At 59.8% G+C, this 14,245-nt stretch overlaps 1 protein-coding gene across 1 annotated transcript in view; it reads left to right on the forward strand.

Moving 5' to 3' along the window:
- Window positions 1-14,245, forward strand: part of VOLCADRAFT_104641 (uncharacterized protein) — a gene marked incomplete at its 3' end in the record, with an annotated part of 28,342 nt that overhangs the window by 8,178 nt on the left and 5,919 nt on the right. The window contains exons 13-26 of the mRNA XM_002950215.1: window positions 1,142-1,297; window positions 1,500-1,650; window positions 2,258-3,834; window positions 4,196-4,484; window positions 5,073-5,202; window positions 5,717-5,828; window positions 6,509-6,745; window positions 7,244-7,346; window positions 8,001-8,360; window positions 8,520-8,636; window positions 8,915-9,080; window positions 9,889-10,067; window positions 13,009-13,077; window positions 13,450-13,580. Of these exons, the coding sequence (XP_002950261.1) occupies window positions 1,142-1,297; window positions 1,500-1,650; window positions 2,258-3,834; window positions 4,196-4,484; window positions 5,073-5,202; window positions 5,717-5,828; window positions 6,509-6,745; window positions 7,244-7,346; window positions 8,001-8,360; window positions 8,520-8,636; window positions 8,915-9,080; window positions 9,889-10,067; window positions 13,009-13,077; window positions 13,450-13,580 (3,777 nt within the window). The remainder of the gene's footprint in view (window positions 1-1,141; window positions 1,298-1,499; window positions 1,651-2,257; window positions 3,835-4,195; window positions 4,485-5,072; window positions 5,203-5,716; window positions 5,829-6,508; window positions 6,746-7,243; window positions 7,347-8,000; window positions 8,361-8,519; window positions 8,637-8,914; window positions 9,081-9,888; window positions 10,068-13,008; window positions 13,078-13,449; window positions 13,581-14,245) is intronic.

A 14,245-nucleotide genomic window follows, 5' to 3' on the forward strand; every position in this document is an offset into this window, starting at 1 on the left:
ATCTTTGACATCGAATTAAAAAGCAAATGGACGAGAAAACACACTAAATGCAGCAAGCCAGCAAGAGGGACTACCATGCGCGGGACTACCCGACCTGGGATTATCAAGTTACTACCCAGCCACCCCGGTAGCTAGGGCACCTAGCTAGCCCGGGGTTAGTCCCGAGTACCCTAGCTAGCTGTCACTGCCGTCAGGCAGGCAGGAGGGGGAGCACAGGCAGGGACGCACACAATGGGGAGTGGAGGGCCCCTGGGGACGCATCGCGCTGGGGGATCCACCAAAAGCTGTAATGCAAAGGCGAGGGCAGTAGGGGGGTATAGGGGGTACTACAGCGGGTCTAGGCGCCAGGATCCAGCTGATCCCACCACGGAAGATAGAGCTGCAGTGCTGAGAGCGTGCAGGGCCCGCGGGTGGGCTAGGAAACCAGCCCGGGTGTGTAAAAGCTAAGGTACGGCGGTTAGAGCGCGGCTCAGTGGCCTAGGCAGGTTACTGGCGGAGATCCCTTACGGGGCCCGCCACGTCATGTGAACTTGGGCTGGTGGTGATGATGTTGTTGTCCTTGTTCGCTGACTGACGTAAAAGCCTGAATGCAGCAGTCGTTGCGTGCCCTTTTCTGCGCGCACAACGCACTTCCCGAAGAGTGGACACACAGATAGGTTGTATATAGCTTTCCATGGCTCATCTATGGCTCCCGTCAGGCTTTCACGCACGCCCCCCGCACTTGCGTGGAACTTGTAACTTGTATCAGTTTCCGATTGCGTGTCGCTTTTGTATCACCCAGCGTCTTCACGGCCGGCAGCGCTGCAGCGGGCTAACCGCTAACCCACATCGCGTGTTCCATAATGCGGCTATAGCAGACGACATAGCGCCATGAGGCCAACAAGTTCAACAGGTTCTGAAGGCTTTCTGGCGGCTTTCGCCGCTTCCCGTAATGCGAATCTGAAGGCCGTTGACCGCGTTCTATCGTCCTGTGCTCCTATGATGCAATGCACGCTTTTGCCCCGCCCCGTTGCTTAATCGCAGTGCTGTACAGACAGCGGTATTCCAACTTGCAAAAGCCCTGGCCTCGCAATCCCTATCGACCTTATGGCCTTCCTCGCCGCCGTACGCAACGACACAAAACCACTGCTCTCAACCATAGCTCTCAGACCGAGCTCCCCCCAACCCCGAAGCCGCCTCGGCTCCCCGGCGCTTCCACCCCACTGGCCGCCCCCGCCACAGCTCCCATTCTACCCATCTGCTGGTTCTCTGTTGCTTCCTGCCCGTGTCGGATGTTCCCTCCCCCCGGCCACGTCTGGTACACTCTTGCCCTGGCAGCAGCTTCACTCGTTCGTGGTTCGTCTTTCCCCCCCCTCTTCCCCCGGTTTTGGACATCGGCAGTCCACCTCCCACTTTCTCGCATATGCTCCCCCCGGCCACCGGTCTCATTCGTTCTGAGTCGTGTTATATCTGAGTCGGATGTTGCCCTGTGTTGCCCTCCCCCCCGTTGCCGCCTTGAGGTTGCCAATGCCGCCACACTCATTCAGCGGTCGTTGACCATCCAGGAGGCGGTGACGAGCCTGGTGGAGGCGCTGCACACGTGCATGAGGTTGCGCACCCGGCTGGACCTGGAGTGTCTGCCTGCGGGTGTGTGGGGGGAAGGGTGGGAGGGTGAGGGTGGGTGGGGGTTGGAAGAGGTCGGACGGTGGCGGGAAATGGGCCGTGCAGGGGGCCCTGTGTAAGAGCGCTGTTGGGACACGGAGTCCCGCCAAGGGAGAGATATGGCGGCGGGGTTGTAAGGTGCGAGTGTATGTGTGTGCGTATGTGTGTGTGTGCGGCGCCGCATGTGTCCCATGCGGCTCACCTCTTCGTTTGTTGCTGCTGCTTGCTCACCCCCATGAACTGGGGATGCTGCTGAAGATGCCGCTGTCCTCCTGTCCACGCCGCTGGCAAGAGATGCTAAGGCTGGTGTGCTGCTTTACAGCAAACCCCAGGATCTGCTGCTCGCCCCCGGCGTCGTCTTGTCGGCTGTGTGTGAGGAGGTCCATCGAGGCCACCACGCATCACGGTCCTCGGGACGTATTGCGGCATTGCATGCTGGGCCCGTACACCCCCGCGCACCTCCTCACGCCCGCGGACACGGCGCTTGTGTCCGTGGTGTTTTACCCCCCAACCATCAACCCTCCTCAATTTCCCTTTCGTCAATCGTCTGCGCTTCTCTTACCCTCAACCCCTCAACCCGCCCAAATCCCCCCCACACACTCCCCCTCATGCACAGTGTCCTTCCGGAGCTTCCCCGTGGCCGCCTTCTTCCGCGCTCAGCCCTCAGCTCAGCAACCAACGAACACGCTGCTGGCGCAGAAGCAGGCGCTCATAATACAGCACCACCAGCACGCCGCCGGCTGCGACGCCGCAGCCGGCGGCAGCCCATCATCACGCATCCTCTCAGGCGCCAAGTGGCTCATGGACGACGCATCGGTGCTGACGGGTCTCGGCTGCGGATCAGGTCCTCTCTTCATGTACGGCGCCGCCGTTCCGCCGGACAGCGATACTGCCGCTGCTGTCGCTGACGTGCAGTTGCAGCAGCAGCAGCAGACGCCGTCTCGCGCCTGGCTGCAAGTGGCTACCTCTGCCGTACACAGCAGCAGCGGCACCGGCAGCGGTGTCCGTGCGCGACTTGCCGCGTGCGGCCAAGCGCTAGCGCAGCGTGAGAGCATGGACGCGGCCACAATTCCAAGTGGCGGTGGCGGCGGTGGCTCACAGTCCTTGCGGGGGCAGGTGTCCATGGCGCTGACGGGGCTGACGGGGCTGCCGGCGGCGGCGGCGCCTGGGGTCCGGGTCCGGGCAACGACCGCGATGCTGCACCAGACCCTTCTCTCGCAGCACATAAACCTGCTCGCAGCCGCTGCAGGCACCGGCAACAGCATCGACGGTCACGTGGGCCCAGGGTCGGCAAGGTCGGGTTTTCGTGCAGGTGCCGCCAACCAGCTACTGCCAACGTCAGTCGAGGCCGCGTCGGCGTTAAATGCGGCTCTGGGGTCCAAGGGGTCGGAGGGTAGCAGGGGGGTGGGCTCCGTTGCGGGCAGCAATCCGAATACATGTGTAGCGGCGGCGGCGGCGGCGGCAGTCACCTCCACCGCCACGGCCTCCCGACAGGCCGCCAACATCGCTGTGGTTCCAAATTGTGCAACCTTCCTCATGGCAGACGAGCGACAGCCGTACAAAGATATACTGCATGTGCAGCGAATGCTGCCGCAAGCCCGCGCGCATAGCTTGGTGCTGGTGGTTACTGGGCCGTTGGAGCGGCCGCAGTCACCGTGCAGCAGCAGCACCGATGCGCAGCAGATGCCCTTAACCGGCGACGGCGTCACCCCACGGAAGTTCAAGCAGCTCGAATCCCAGCACCAGCAGGTGAAGCAGCAGGGCCGCGGCGCTGATGCCCCGTTGTCCCATAGGCCGGCCGCCCTGCAGCAGCCGTATACACTGGGAGAGCCATCAATGGCTCCGGCGGCGGCGGTGGCGGCGGCGGATGCTACGAAGCGCTGTTTGGAACTGTATCGCGGCGGGTCGCTGCATCTCGCGACGTCTGCCGCTGCGAACCGTGCGACGGCGGCGGCAGCAGCAGCAGCAGCATCGGCTGCCTCACTGCCGTTGGTGGATATCATAGCGCTGGACGCAACGGCGCAAAGCAGCAGCGCTGGGCTTGGCGGCGGCGGCGGCAGCGGCGCCCTCGCCACCTCGGGCGGCGCATTGTCGTACCCTATGGCGTGGCTGGCTGTGTACCTTGTATCGTCGGAGAGCATCCCTCGGGTCATTTTGGATCAGGTGGCAGAGGAGGCGCATCAGCTGTTGCAAGTGCGTCTGCGTCTGGGTGCTATGTGTGTGTGTATTGTACGAGGGGGCTGTGTACGTCACCCCGGATCCATATCCGTACAGACCACACTCTCTCCTGGTTTGGGGCTTCCGAGGATGGCCCCCTGCTTGTTTTCCAATTATGCGACGTCTATCGCCCGGGTTGAGGCCGTCGCCGACTACGACTACGACTACGACTACGACATGAACGTGCCTCTTTCAGACAGACTAGTTTCCTCCCGCACGCTGTGTGTGAGAGAGAGGAAAGGAGAGAGAGAAAGCGTAGTGATGTAAACGACTCGCGGTTGCCAGGGGGTTGCTCCGAGACCAAATCCTCTTGTGCCCCAACACCCCCGGCCCGCAGGTGCTCCATCGACCCATGGCCGCTGCCCTTACCGGGCCCTATCTCGTACAGGAGTTCGTACGGTTTGCGATGACCGCACTTGGAAAAGCCTCCGCGGCGGGTAGCGGCATGGGTGGCGTTCCGGCGGCGGCGGCGGCGGGGGCGGCGGCGACGGCGGCCGTCCCCGTCCCCGTCAGCGCCGCCAGCAGCCTGCGGCCTCCGTCGCTTGTTGCGTCGCACTCTCTGTCTCACTTGCATCCCAGTGCCCTTGAAGCCGGCATGCAGACGCACATCAGCACGGATACGGCCGGTGAGCGACTGGCTGACCGACTGGGTGGGTGGGGTGGGTGGGGGGTTGGGGGGGTGGGGGTGGGGGTTCTGCAGGGGCTGTGACCTAGGAAGCAGATCTCTCATCTCTGTCCGGGCCCTCCCCAGGGGCGGGCGAGGTGGCCAAGTGCGAAGTGCACTGCGCGACATGGTAGCAGTTGAAAATCCTGATGATCGGTGACGCAGTTGGGAGACAGGAGCTGAATGATTCGCTCTACTCGGCTACTTGCGGGCGGTTGGGTGTGCGGGCCGGTAGGCCGTCCGGTGGACGGTGTGGGGGAAAGCAAAACCAAGGACAGGCTCAAACCCGCCGAGAACAGCCCCTCAGGAAATGACCTTGCTGGCCGATTGATCTGATCATGCTCGTCCTACGCTGACCCTTGATCCCTTGACCACCCCAGTATGTGCATCCTCAGTATGCTTTATAATTTCTTTTCTCGAATGGAAAACCCGGAATCTTTTCCGGATGCGGTACCCAGTGAAAAGGCCTCCCGTAAGGCCCTTCCCCCGTGATCACGTGATCGGCCACCATTTACTTCTACCGTATGGTTGTCGTACGTTTACCGTACAGATGATGCCACGACCTTGTCAGTCGTTTTCGACGGCGCTGTCAACGCCAACACTGGCACCCTCAGCATGATGATTTCCAGTATGCGGGATGTGCTCAGTACGGTTCAGCTGGATCGCTCGCCTGACTTTAGGTACGGCATACAGTGTCGTACATGCATTTGCCACCGTACATGGCACGTAACATTGAGTCCCTGCCAGAAATGACCGAATGCGCCTCACGGCACAGTGTGCAGCGCGGTCATCTGGTATGTTGGTTTGGTTTCGCGGGCGCGTGAGGGTGCCAGTTCGAAGGATGTGGAACAGTGCTTCGTAATGGGTGGGTGGGTGGGTGGGAAGGAGTTGCGGTAGCGAGCGTTTGTGCGCGTGTCGATGAGGCTGTGGTGGCGGCCCTGGTGGTGGCCACCGAGCGCCTCTCCGTTGTTTCTTGACGTTGTAATTCCGAGACCACCCCACCCCACCCCACCCCACCCCACCCCACCCCACCCCACCCCACCCCACCCCACCCCACCCCACCCCACCCCACCCCACCCCACCCCACCCCACCCCACCCCACCCCACCCCACCCCACCCCACCCCACCCCACCCCACCCCACCCCACCCCACCCCACCCCACCCCACCCCACCCCACCCCACCCCACCCTGCAGACCCGCTGCACTGGAGGACATTTACGCAGTTCGGCTCCTCCGGGTCATCGGTCGCGGGGGGCATGGTGTTTTTTCACGGGCGCGGTTGTACAACACCCCTGTGGCAGTCAAGGTAGGGATGTCTGCGTGTGGGGTGGGGTGGGGGGAGGAGGGAAGCGGGGCGGTGATGGTGTGAGTGTGACAGGAAACACGCTGTCGACTGGCGATGGCGGGGAACGGGGTGCGCCACTGATGGCGCTGTGTGTGTGAAGTATGTGATTTACTTCGGGCTTACCTTTGGCGGCTGGCTGGCACCGAGGTGCATGCATTTTACCGCGGCGTTTGGAGGGGAGGGGGTGGTGGGGGAGGGGGGGTGCTGAAGGGGAGGAGGGCACTGGGGAGATGAGAGGTTGCACGGTATGGTACCGGAGCGGGCAAGACCCACTGGACAAGAGGCTTCAAGCAAAGTACCGAGTTGGTATGTGTTGTATGTATGTATGCATGTTCTCTGCTGGCCGGATTCCTCCCCAGAAACTGAGATGCGCACACCTCCCAGTTGCAGGGAGTTGCGGGGAGTTGCGGGGAGTTGCGGGGAGTTGCGGAGGGGGCCGAAGCAACTCTCATTAGACGCTTCCCTACGTCATGTCGATTGCTATTGGTTAGATTTTACATGATCAATTTTGCAACAAAGGGTTGGGATTGGCTAGGGAGGGAAAGAGGAAGAGCGGTTGAGAAAGCGGTTCTTTTCTGCCAGCAAAAAAATGAATGGACTGCCGTATTGTCGTATGCCGTACAATGCATGTGTGGATGCAGATAATTCCGTCGTCCGACGACGCCGACGTGGCCGGGCCGCCGCACCCCCACCCCTCGGCAGCGGGTGGGGGTGGGGGTGGGGGTGGCGATTCTGGCGGGGGTGGGGGTGGGGGTGGGGGTGGCGCGGACGGCGCGGAGGCGGCTCAGAAGCTCCAACAGCGTCAGAAGCGCTGGCTACTGCGGGACGCGCTGGAGGTCGCCGTGACAACCACCATAAGCCACCCGCATGTCGTACAGGTACGGAGACGGGAGAGCTCCCCAGCAGCCGTAGCAATGAATATATTATTAATAATATATATGTAATTATATTACATCACAATATATTTATATAATAATATATATATAATAATACTTACATTATTATTATTATTATTATTATGATTTATTTCTAGTATTCGTGCTGGCAAGGGGCGCCAGGTGCAAATAAGGCCGCGGATCTCCGTAACCACAGCGGGCTCCTCCTCCTCCTCCACGGCCGCCGCCGCCGCTGGCTCTGTTTAGTTCGAACGACGACCCAGTGGTCGGTGCTGGCTATCGAAGTACTTACCAGTGGTAGCGGAGGGGCTACCCGGGGTGGGGGGCCGGGGAGGGGCTACCCGGGTTACCAGACGCGCGACTCACTGCTGTTTCTCCCTCTCTTTCTTTCTCGCCGCCCCACTGCCTGCGTGCAACAACTATAATGCAACAACTAATTTCCCTTTCTGACTGGGCCGACCCGCGGGTCGCCGTCACCAGGTCCTCAACTTCTTCACAGATGCGCTGGTGGTGGAGTACTCCCACAACCCGGGGCGGTACCGTCTGTTGCCCCGGGAGGATAACCCCACGGGGGCGGCCAAAGGTGGGTTTACATGGGGGCGGCTCAGCGGCCAGGCCGGCCGGGGCGGGTGCAGAGAGGTGTGTGGGTAATATGACTGGTACAGGACGCGGCGGTGAGGCTAGTGGCCCGAGGGGTTTATCTGCGGGTGGCTCATCTCTTACCTCTCTCTATCCCTGTTGCTCTTCAGCAGCGATATGTGCTCCATGGCTCGGTGCCTGTTGACGTTTCCTCTCCCCCGCACCCGCCGCACCCGCCGCTGCCCTCACCGCCCCGCTGCCACCCGGCAACATGACCCGTACGGTGCATATGTACGGCGGTATGCACCTTCAACTGCGGCAGGCGCCTCCAACACCGCTATCGTTATGGGTAAGCCGTAAGAGCTCTGGTCTGTCCTGAAGGGGAGGGAGGGGGAGGGAGGGGAGGGGAGGGGATAAATGACCGGCGACGGTGCTTCCCTGCCTACACACCGCGCCTCTCTACCTATCCCATCTTCCACATCACCTCCATTACCCGGGGTTGTGCTGTGTTGTGCTGTGTTGTGCTGACTTGACCACTGTCCCCAACACCTCCCCCCTCACCCCGTGGCTCGTCATTTTCCCCTCACCCCACCCCAACAACTACCCACCCCACCCCACCCCCCACACACACACCTCGCACTCCCCACACCGCCACCAGAGTACTGTGACGCGGGAACCCTCAAGCAAGCCGTCGACAACGGCTGCTTCAGGCTGCAAAGGAATGGGCAGCAGCAGCAGCTGGATCCTGACGGCGGCGGCGGCAGCGCTGCTGATATGATTAGCGGCGGCGGCGGCGGCCGCTCCATCGCCGCGTCCGCCGCTGCGCTGGCTGCGGCTTCCCTCCCCGCCATCCAGCCCCCCCTTAGCATGGTGGCCTTGCTGACCAGCCTTTTGGAGGTCGCGGCGGGCCTGCGGCACCTGCACGAGAACCGACTTGTACATTGCGACATCAAGCCGTCCAATGTACTGCTCCGTAGCTGTACGGCGGACACACGTGGCTGGGTCTGCAAGCTGAGCGGTGGGTGAGCTTCGTGCGTGCACCACGGCACCTTGCAACCCGCTCGCACCATCTTGCAATCGAAATTACCGTTTGGTCTCGTATTCGCGTCCACTCACGCTTTCACCCGCGTAAACTCCTGACACGCCCCCGCATCCCGCTCTCCGCGCGGCCTCTCAGACTTTGGTTGCGTTCGTTTGATGACGGAGGTGGACCCCGCCACTGGCCGCCCCGCCTTCCTCTCCCTGTCCCCGGTGGGCAGTCTGAGCTACATGGCCCCGGAAAGCATGTTCCGAGGTGTGTGTGTATGTATGTATGTGTATGTGTGTGTTATTAGGAGATGATGTGGGGGGCCGTGGGAGTGTGGGGGGTGCCACAGGATGGGGTGGTCTTCCGGTGGACTCAATTGTCTTCAGCCGCCAACAAGTCCCCAGCTCAGCATTCGCCCCCGCGGGTCCCCTCCTGACCTTCCGTACAACGTGTACGCGATTCCTCCGCCCCACATCACTCACCCCCCCCTTCCTTCCCGCCTTTTTACTCCCGCGGCGGCGCCGCTCTCCGCCCTCCGCACACAGACACGTATCTGGACACGTCCATTGACATCTACAGTTTCGGCATAATGATGTGGGAGTGCGCCATGGGCCAGCTGCCTTACGCGGGGGTTTCGGCGCAGCAGTTGCCCTCCCTGGTGCGGCGCGGTTTGCGGCCCTCCTTCCACCCTGGCGTGCCGCTGGAGTACAGGTGAAGTGGGGGGTAGGGGTGGCGGGGGTGCTGGAATGGGGAGGGGGGGAAGTCTCGTCTGGAGGGGGAACAGCTCATGCACGGGACCGGGCAAAACACATAGTAAGGCACGCACACAGAGGTACGTGCGCAATCTTGGCGTTTGGCCTTCAGGAAGGTTCGAATACGCGTTCGTGTGCGTGTAGTAGCGTGGTAGATGTGTGCCAGCGGGTGTAACAGCCAACCAACTACTTAACTAACTAACCACTAACCGAGACTCACCCCCTGCCCAATTGCCCAATGCAATGGCAATGGCTCCTACCAACCTCCCGGATCCACCGCCTTCCTTTCGAACGGCCCCCTGTCCCCTGCCTGGTTTGCGCCTCACCTCACCTCACCTCACCTCACCTCACCTCACCTCACCTCACCTCACCTCACCTCACCTCACCTCACCTCACCTCACCTCACCTCACCTCACCTCACCTCAACTCACCTCACCTCACCTCACCTCACCTCACCTCACCTCACCTCACCTCACCTCACCTCACCCCACCTCACCTCACCTCACCCCACCTCACCCCACCTCACCCCACCTCACCTCACCCCACCTCACCCCACCTCACCTCACCTCACCTCACCTCACCTCACCTCACCTCACCTCACCTCACCTCACCTCACCTCACCTCACCTCACCTCACCTCACCTCACCTCACCTCACCTCACCTCACCTCACCTCACCTCACCTCACCTCACCTCACCTCACCTCACCTCACCTCACCTCACCTCACCCCTCACCTCACCTCACCTCACCTCACCCCTCCCCTCACAGGCAAATCGCATGTGTCAGCTGGGCCCAGGACCCCCGCCGCAGACCCACCGCTGCAGCTCTGGTGCAACTGCTGCAGCGCCTGCTGGTCCGAACCTTGGAGGAGGTGGACATGCGGGAGGTCATCACCACCGTGCGGCAACAACAGCAACAGCAACAGCAACATGCAAACGGGGATGCAGGTGCAGGGGTGTCGAGTTGGGGTCCGCCGTCCGCCCCGGGGTCCGCTCCAAGCCCCGTCCCCTCCCCAGCTGCACCTGTCGTACCCGCTCTACCGTCTAACCCCGGGGCCGCAACGGGACGACTCAGTCGACTGCAAAACGCCTCATCATTAGTATCCGCTCCGAAACCGCTGCAGCCCTAATGATCAGCTTTCCAAGGACGAGCGGCTGATGGCCCACCGAGGGATCGCCGGCCTCGCCGCCCGCCCTCGCGGCAGGAGGCGCGCCTCTCCGACTGCAGCATTCCGAACTTCGACTCGAGTGAACTGAGCCGCAGTGAGTGAATGACTGCGTGAGTAAAAGTGACTGTACGAGTATATAAACAAATGAGTCATTGAATGTGTGGAGCGAGGAGCCTCAGCCTGACCTCTGTCTGCTGGAGGTCGTTGGAGGTCGTTGGAGGTTCCTAAACTGAAACTGCGAGCTGTGTCTCCTTGTGCCTGCGTGTGAGAGAGAATGTGTGTGTGTGTATTTTGGCGCCACGCAGAGCTTGGCACGCACCGCCGCCTCGCATGACAGTGGGGTGTCACCCACTCACCCACACACCCATCCGGATGAGTGTTAATTCGTTTGATTGATTAATTCGGTTGATTCGCTCCGTCCTGTTGCCCAATGCGCATGGCCGACCGGTCCGCCATCCAGCTCCACACGTGCATGAACAGATGCACGCTTCCTAAAGCTTACCCATCATCACGACCCATGGGTCGGGACCTGTCTTTCCGTGTGCTGTCAAGTGGTGTGGAGTTGTGGGGAAGATGACGCGGGGTGGTGTAGGCTGCGGTGCGCACATGTCGTGAGGAACACATATTGTATTGCTTGAGAAATGCGATGTACGATAGTACGAAGAAAATGAAGGGTACTTAGGGGGCAGTTTGAACTGCTAATCGAAGGGGATGTGTGATGAACAGTGTACGACAGTACATGGAAAACCAGGGTGAGAGCAGTTCTTGAACCGCTGGTTTACTGCGGTGTTTTACGTACAGTACTCGCACCCCCCTGCCCTAGCTGGCAGATATTGTTGCGGACCGTTCGGCTTTATGGCTCCGTTGAAATCCGTTATTAGGGGGCTCCGACCGAGAAACCACATTTGGGCGCACCTTACTGGCCGTCATCGGTGCTGCCTTTAAACTGGTTGTGGGGTGTTGCAACCCTTATTTTACCTTCGTACCACACTTGATGCATTAACCTTGTTAACGGCATATCGTACAAACTCTTGCCGTACGTGGTCCTCATGAGAAGGAGGATTTTGCTGTACTGGTCGGCACGCATTGATGGCAATGGGTATTAATACCGGGGATTTCACAATATGGATTATGGGATATGATTGTATCCGGGGATGGTGTGGGGGTAGGCGGCGACGGAAGAGTGGTGAATGGCCCATGAGGATGGGATGGAGGTGGGATTCGTCTGAGTGCAGAGGGGCTTTTATACCGCCAGCATGCGGGGTGGGGGTAAGTGGGGAAAGCGGCGGCGGAAACTTGTATTTTATTTTTTGGCCGTTCGGCATGCCAGGCCATCTGCAGCACGTTTGGGAATGGCTGCTATTGTTGTTGTTGCTGTTGGTTGTTGGCGGTTGGTGGTTTGTGTGGTGTCGTTGCTAACACTGTGGTGATCGCAGCCCGCACCCTCGGGTCGCAGCAAGCGGGTGCGTGGAAGCGCAGCAGCACTCAGAGCTGGCGAGCGGCTGCGACCTGAGGGTGCCTGGCCACGAACCAGCGCCGAGTGTTGTAGGGGGTGCGGCGGCACACGGCGGTCAAGGGGGGGGGTGAGGGGGGAAAGACGAACCACGAACGAGTGAAGCTGCTGACAGGGAAAGAGAAGAGAACATACATACACACATACATACATACATACACACATACATACATACACACATACATACACACATACATACATACACACATACATACATACATACATACATACATACATACATACATACATACATACATACATACATACACACATACATACACATATACATACTGACGGACGTATGTGCAATTATGTCGCCTCTTCCGGCGATGTGTCGGCCGACGAGGGGCCCCAGAGGTATTTCACACGGACAACGACGTGAGGCATTGCCATACAGCAGAGATGCTGCCCTGCACTGCTATGTACGACATCCAGCCTAGCGAGCTGCTGGTGTTAGGGCCCACCCTAGCGCGTGTGTGTGTGAGTGTTGTGTATGAGCGCATGTAGTAATGCCGTACACATGGCTACATATTTAATTGTGTGTGACCTTTGGTATACGCGTATGCCTGCATGTTCGTTATATGTGTTTGTGTACGTCCGTCTGTTTGCAGTTTCTTTGTCTGTATGTTTGTTGCGGGCGTTGCAGTTGCAGTTTGTTGAAATTAGAGCGGTTGGCGGCACCCCCCCCCTTCCTTGTGGTGGGTCCCTCATGGGTCCCCGTCGTAGTGCACATTGTGCAGCATCAACATAAAAACACATACACCCCTCGTATCGCTTTGTTTGCCCTGAATCGAAATTTCGCGAGTAAGGTGGTGGGGTGTCGCCTCATCGCCGCCCTCTTCGGCATTATCGTCGTCCTAGCACTCATCCCCGTTGCGGAAAAACGCTTTTCCGCTACCCCACCCCAAATCCCATTGATTGATTATCTTAGTGGTGCAGCCTCTTGACCTACTTTTTGATATAAGTAAAATTTGGGTTTGTAAGTTTGGGCACTAGCGAATGCGGGGATCGGTTGACCGGGGGTTCTTGGAACCTACCCGGCACAAACGTGGTTATTAATAAGCGCCGTTTCAGATTCGGCGTTTGGTCCGTTTGCGATTGGAAACGCCACATCATCATTTGGAGCGATGTCCGCGTGTCGAGGTGGGGGTGGCGCGGTCAGTCTTCCTATGGGGCCCTGTGGGTGGCCACTGCCCGGATCGCACAGCGAGGTGCATGGTTAAGGGCCCCATAGAGGCGTATGGGGCTACCTACGCCGAGGGGTGCTGGGCGAGGGGTGCGGTGGTGGGCATCATGGTCACGATAACTGCGGAGGCGAAACACAGTTCGCTCCAGGGTCCTGATGCGTTGATGGGGGCGGGTTTCGGTTTGGGACCCCGTCATACATACCTATCTCTCCGGTGTCATCTCCTTTTACGGTGTGTGTTTTCTCAAAATTGGAGTGCTGGTACTGCACTGCTAGGCGGTGTCGCAGCGGGAACCGAGTAGCAGTCGTCTAGACAAGTGCTTGGTTAGGCAACGGCGTGTCCAAGTCGCGGCCGGGCTTGCACCTTGACCTTTTTGTTTTTTATATTCGAGTTCTTAATGGCATTTAGGTTGTATGTATGTCGGAACTGCACGGCACACCGTGTTTTTTTTTGTACGGCAGGCCTGACTATTTTTACTGTGGTGCAGAACGGGACGTATGCGGAGGAGCAGCTGCTTCGCTGCCCACGAGTTGAGTACGTCAACCGCATCTGGGGGGTGGTACTTGGTGTCGCCCGTGGTGGGGAGTATGCGGTAGGGTGGGATGGGGGTTCCGTTTATGGGGGGGTTGCCCCCCCCGGCCGCTCTCCCAGTATAGCTTCTTTCTGAGTGCCAGTTTTCTCCCCCGCCACCCTGTCACCTCACATCACCTACCGCCACATCACCTACCGCGTGAAATAATGAATGGACGGCGGAGAAAGGTCATCGTAAGTCTCCAGGGGGGATGCTGCGGCCATTTGTTTTCGTTTTTAACATTGAGGTTCTGTCCGTTTGTCTGTTTGTCTGTTTTTCACTCCCTTGGGCGGCTCTGCGGGCAGGGGGCCGGGAAAACCCTGGCCACCCCTGTGGCTGGGAGAACGCCCCGGCTGCTGTGAGCGAGGGAGTGAGGCGCGCGCGGAGGAACAGACTGACCTGGAGCCCCGCGCCTCGCCCCTGCACTGTGTTTGGGTCCCCGGTCCCCGTGCCGCGCCGGCAATCCACGGCGCTAGGCGCCCTTTCTCAGGGCGAGCCGCCCACAGCGTAACAATCCCCCGTCAACAACATCAACAACGAGTGATGACAATGATAACAATGAAAGCGACGACAACGACAGGGGCGGCGTGGCCGACACAAAATAAAAAAACCTGACAGCACTGTTATAATTCCGTAATACGGCATTAGGTTGTAGCATAAGCGCCCATGCTTAAGAATGTGGATGT

This window comes from Volvox carteri (genome assembly GCF_000143455.1).
Source record: "Volvox carteri f. nagariensis unplaced genomic scaffold VOLCAscaffold_18, whole genome shotgun sequence".
Classification (NCBI taxonomy): Eukaryota; Viridiplantae; Chlorophyta; class Chlorophyceae; order Chlamydomonadales; family Volvocaceae; genus Volvox; species Volvox carteri.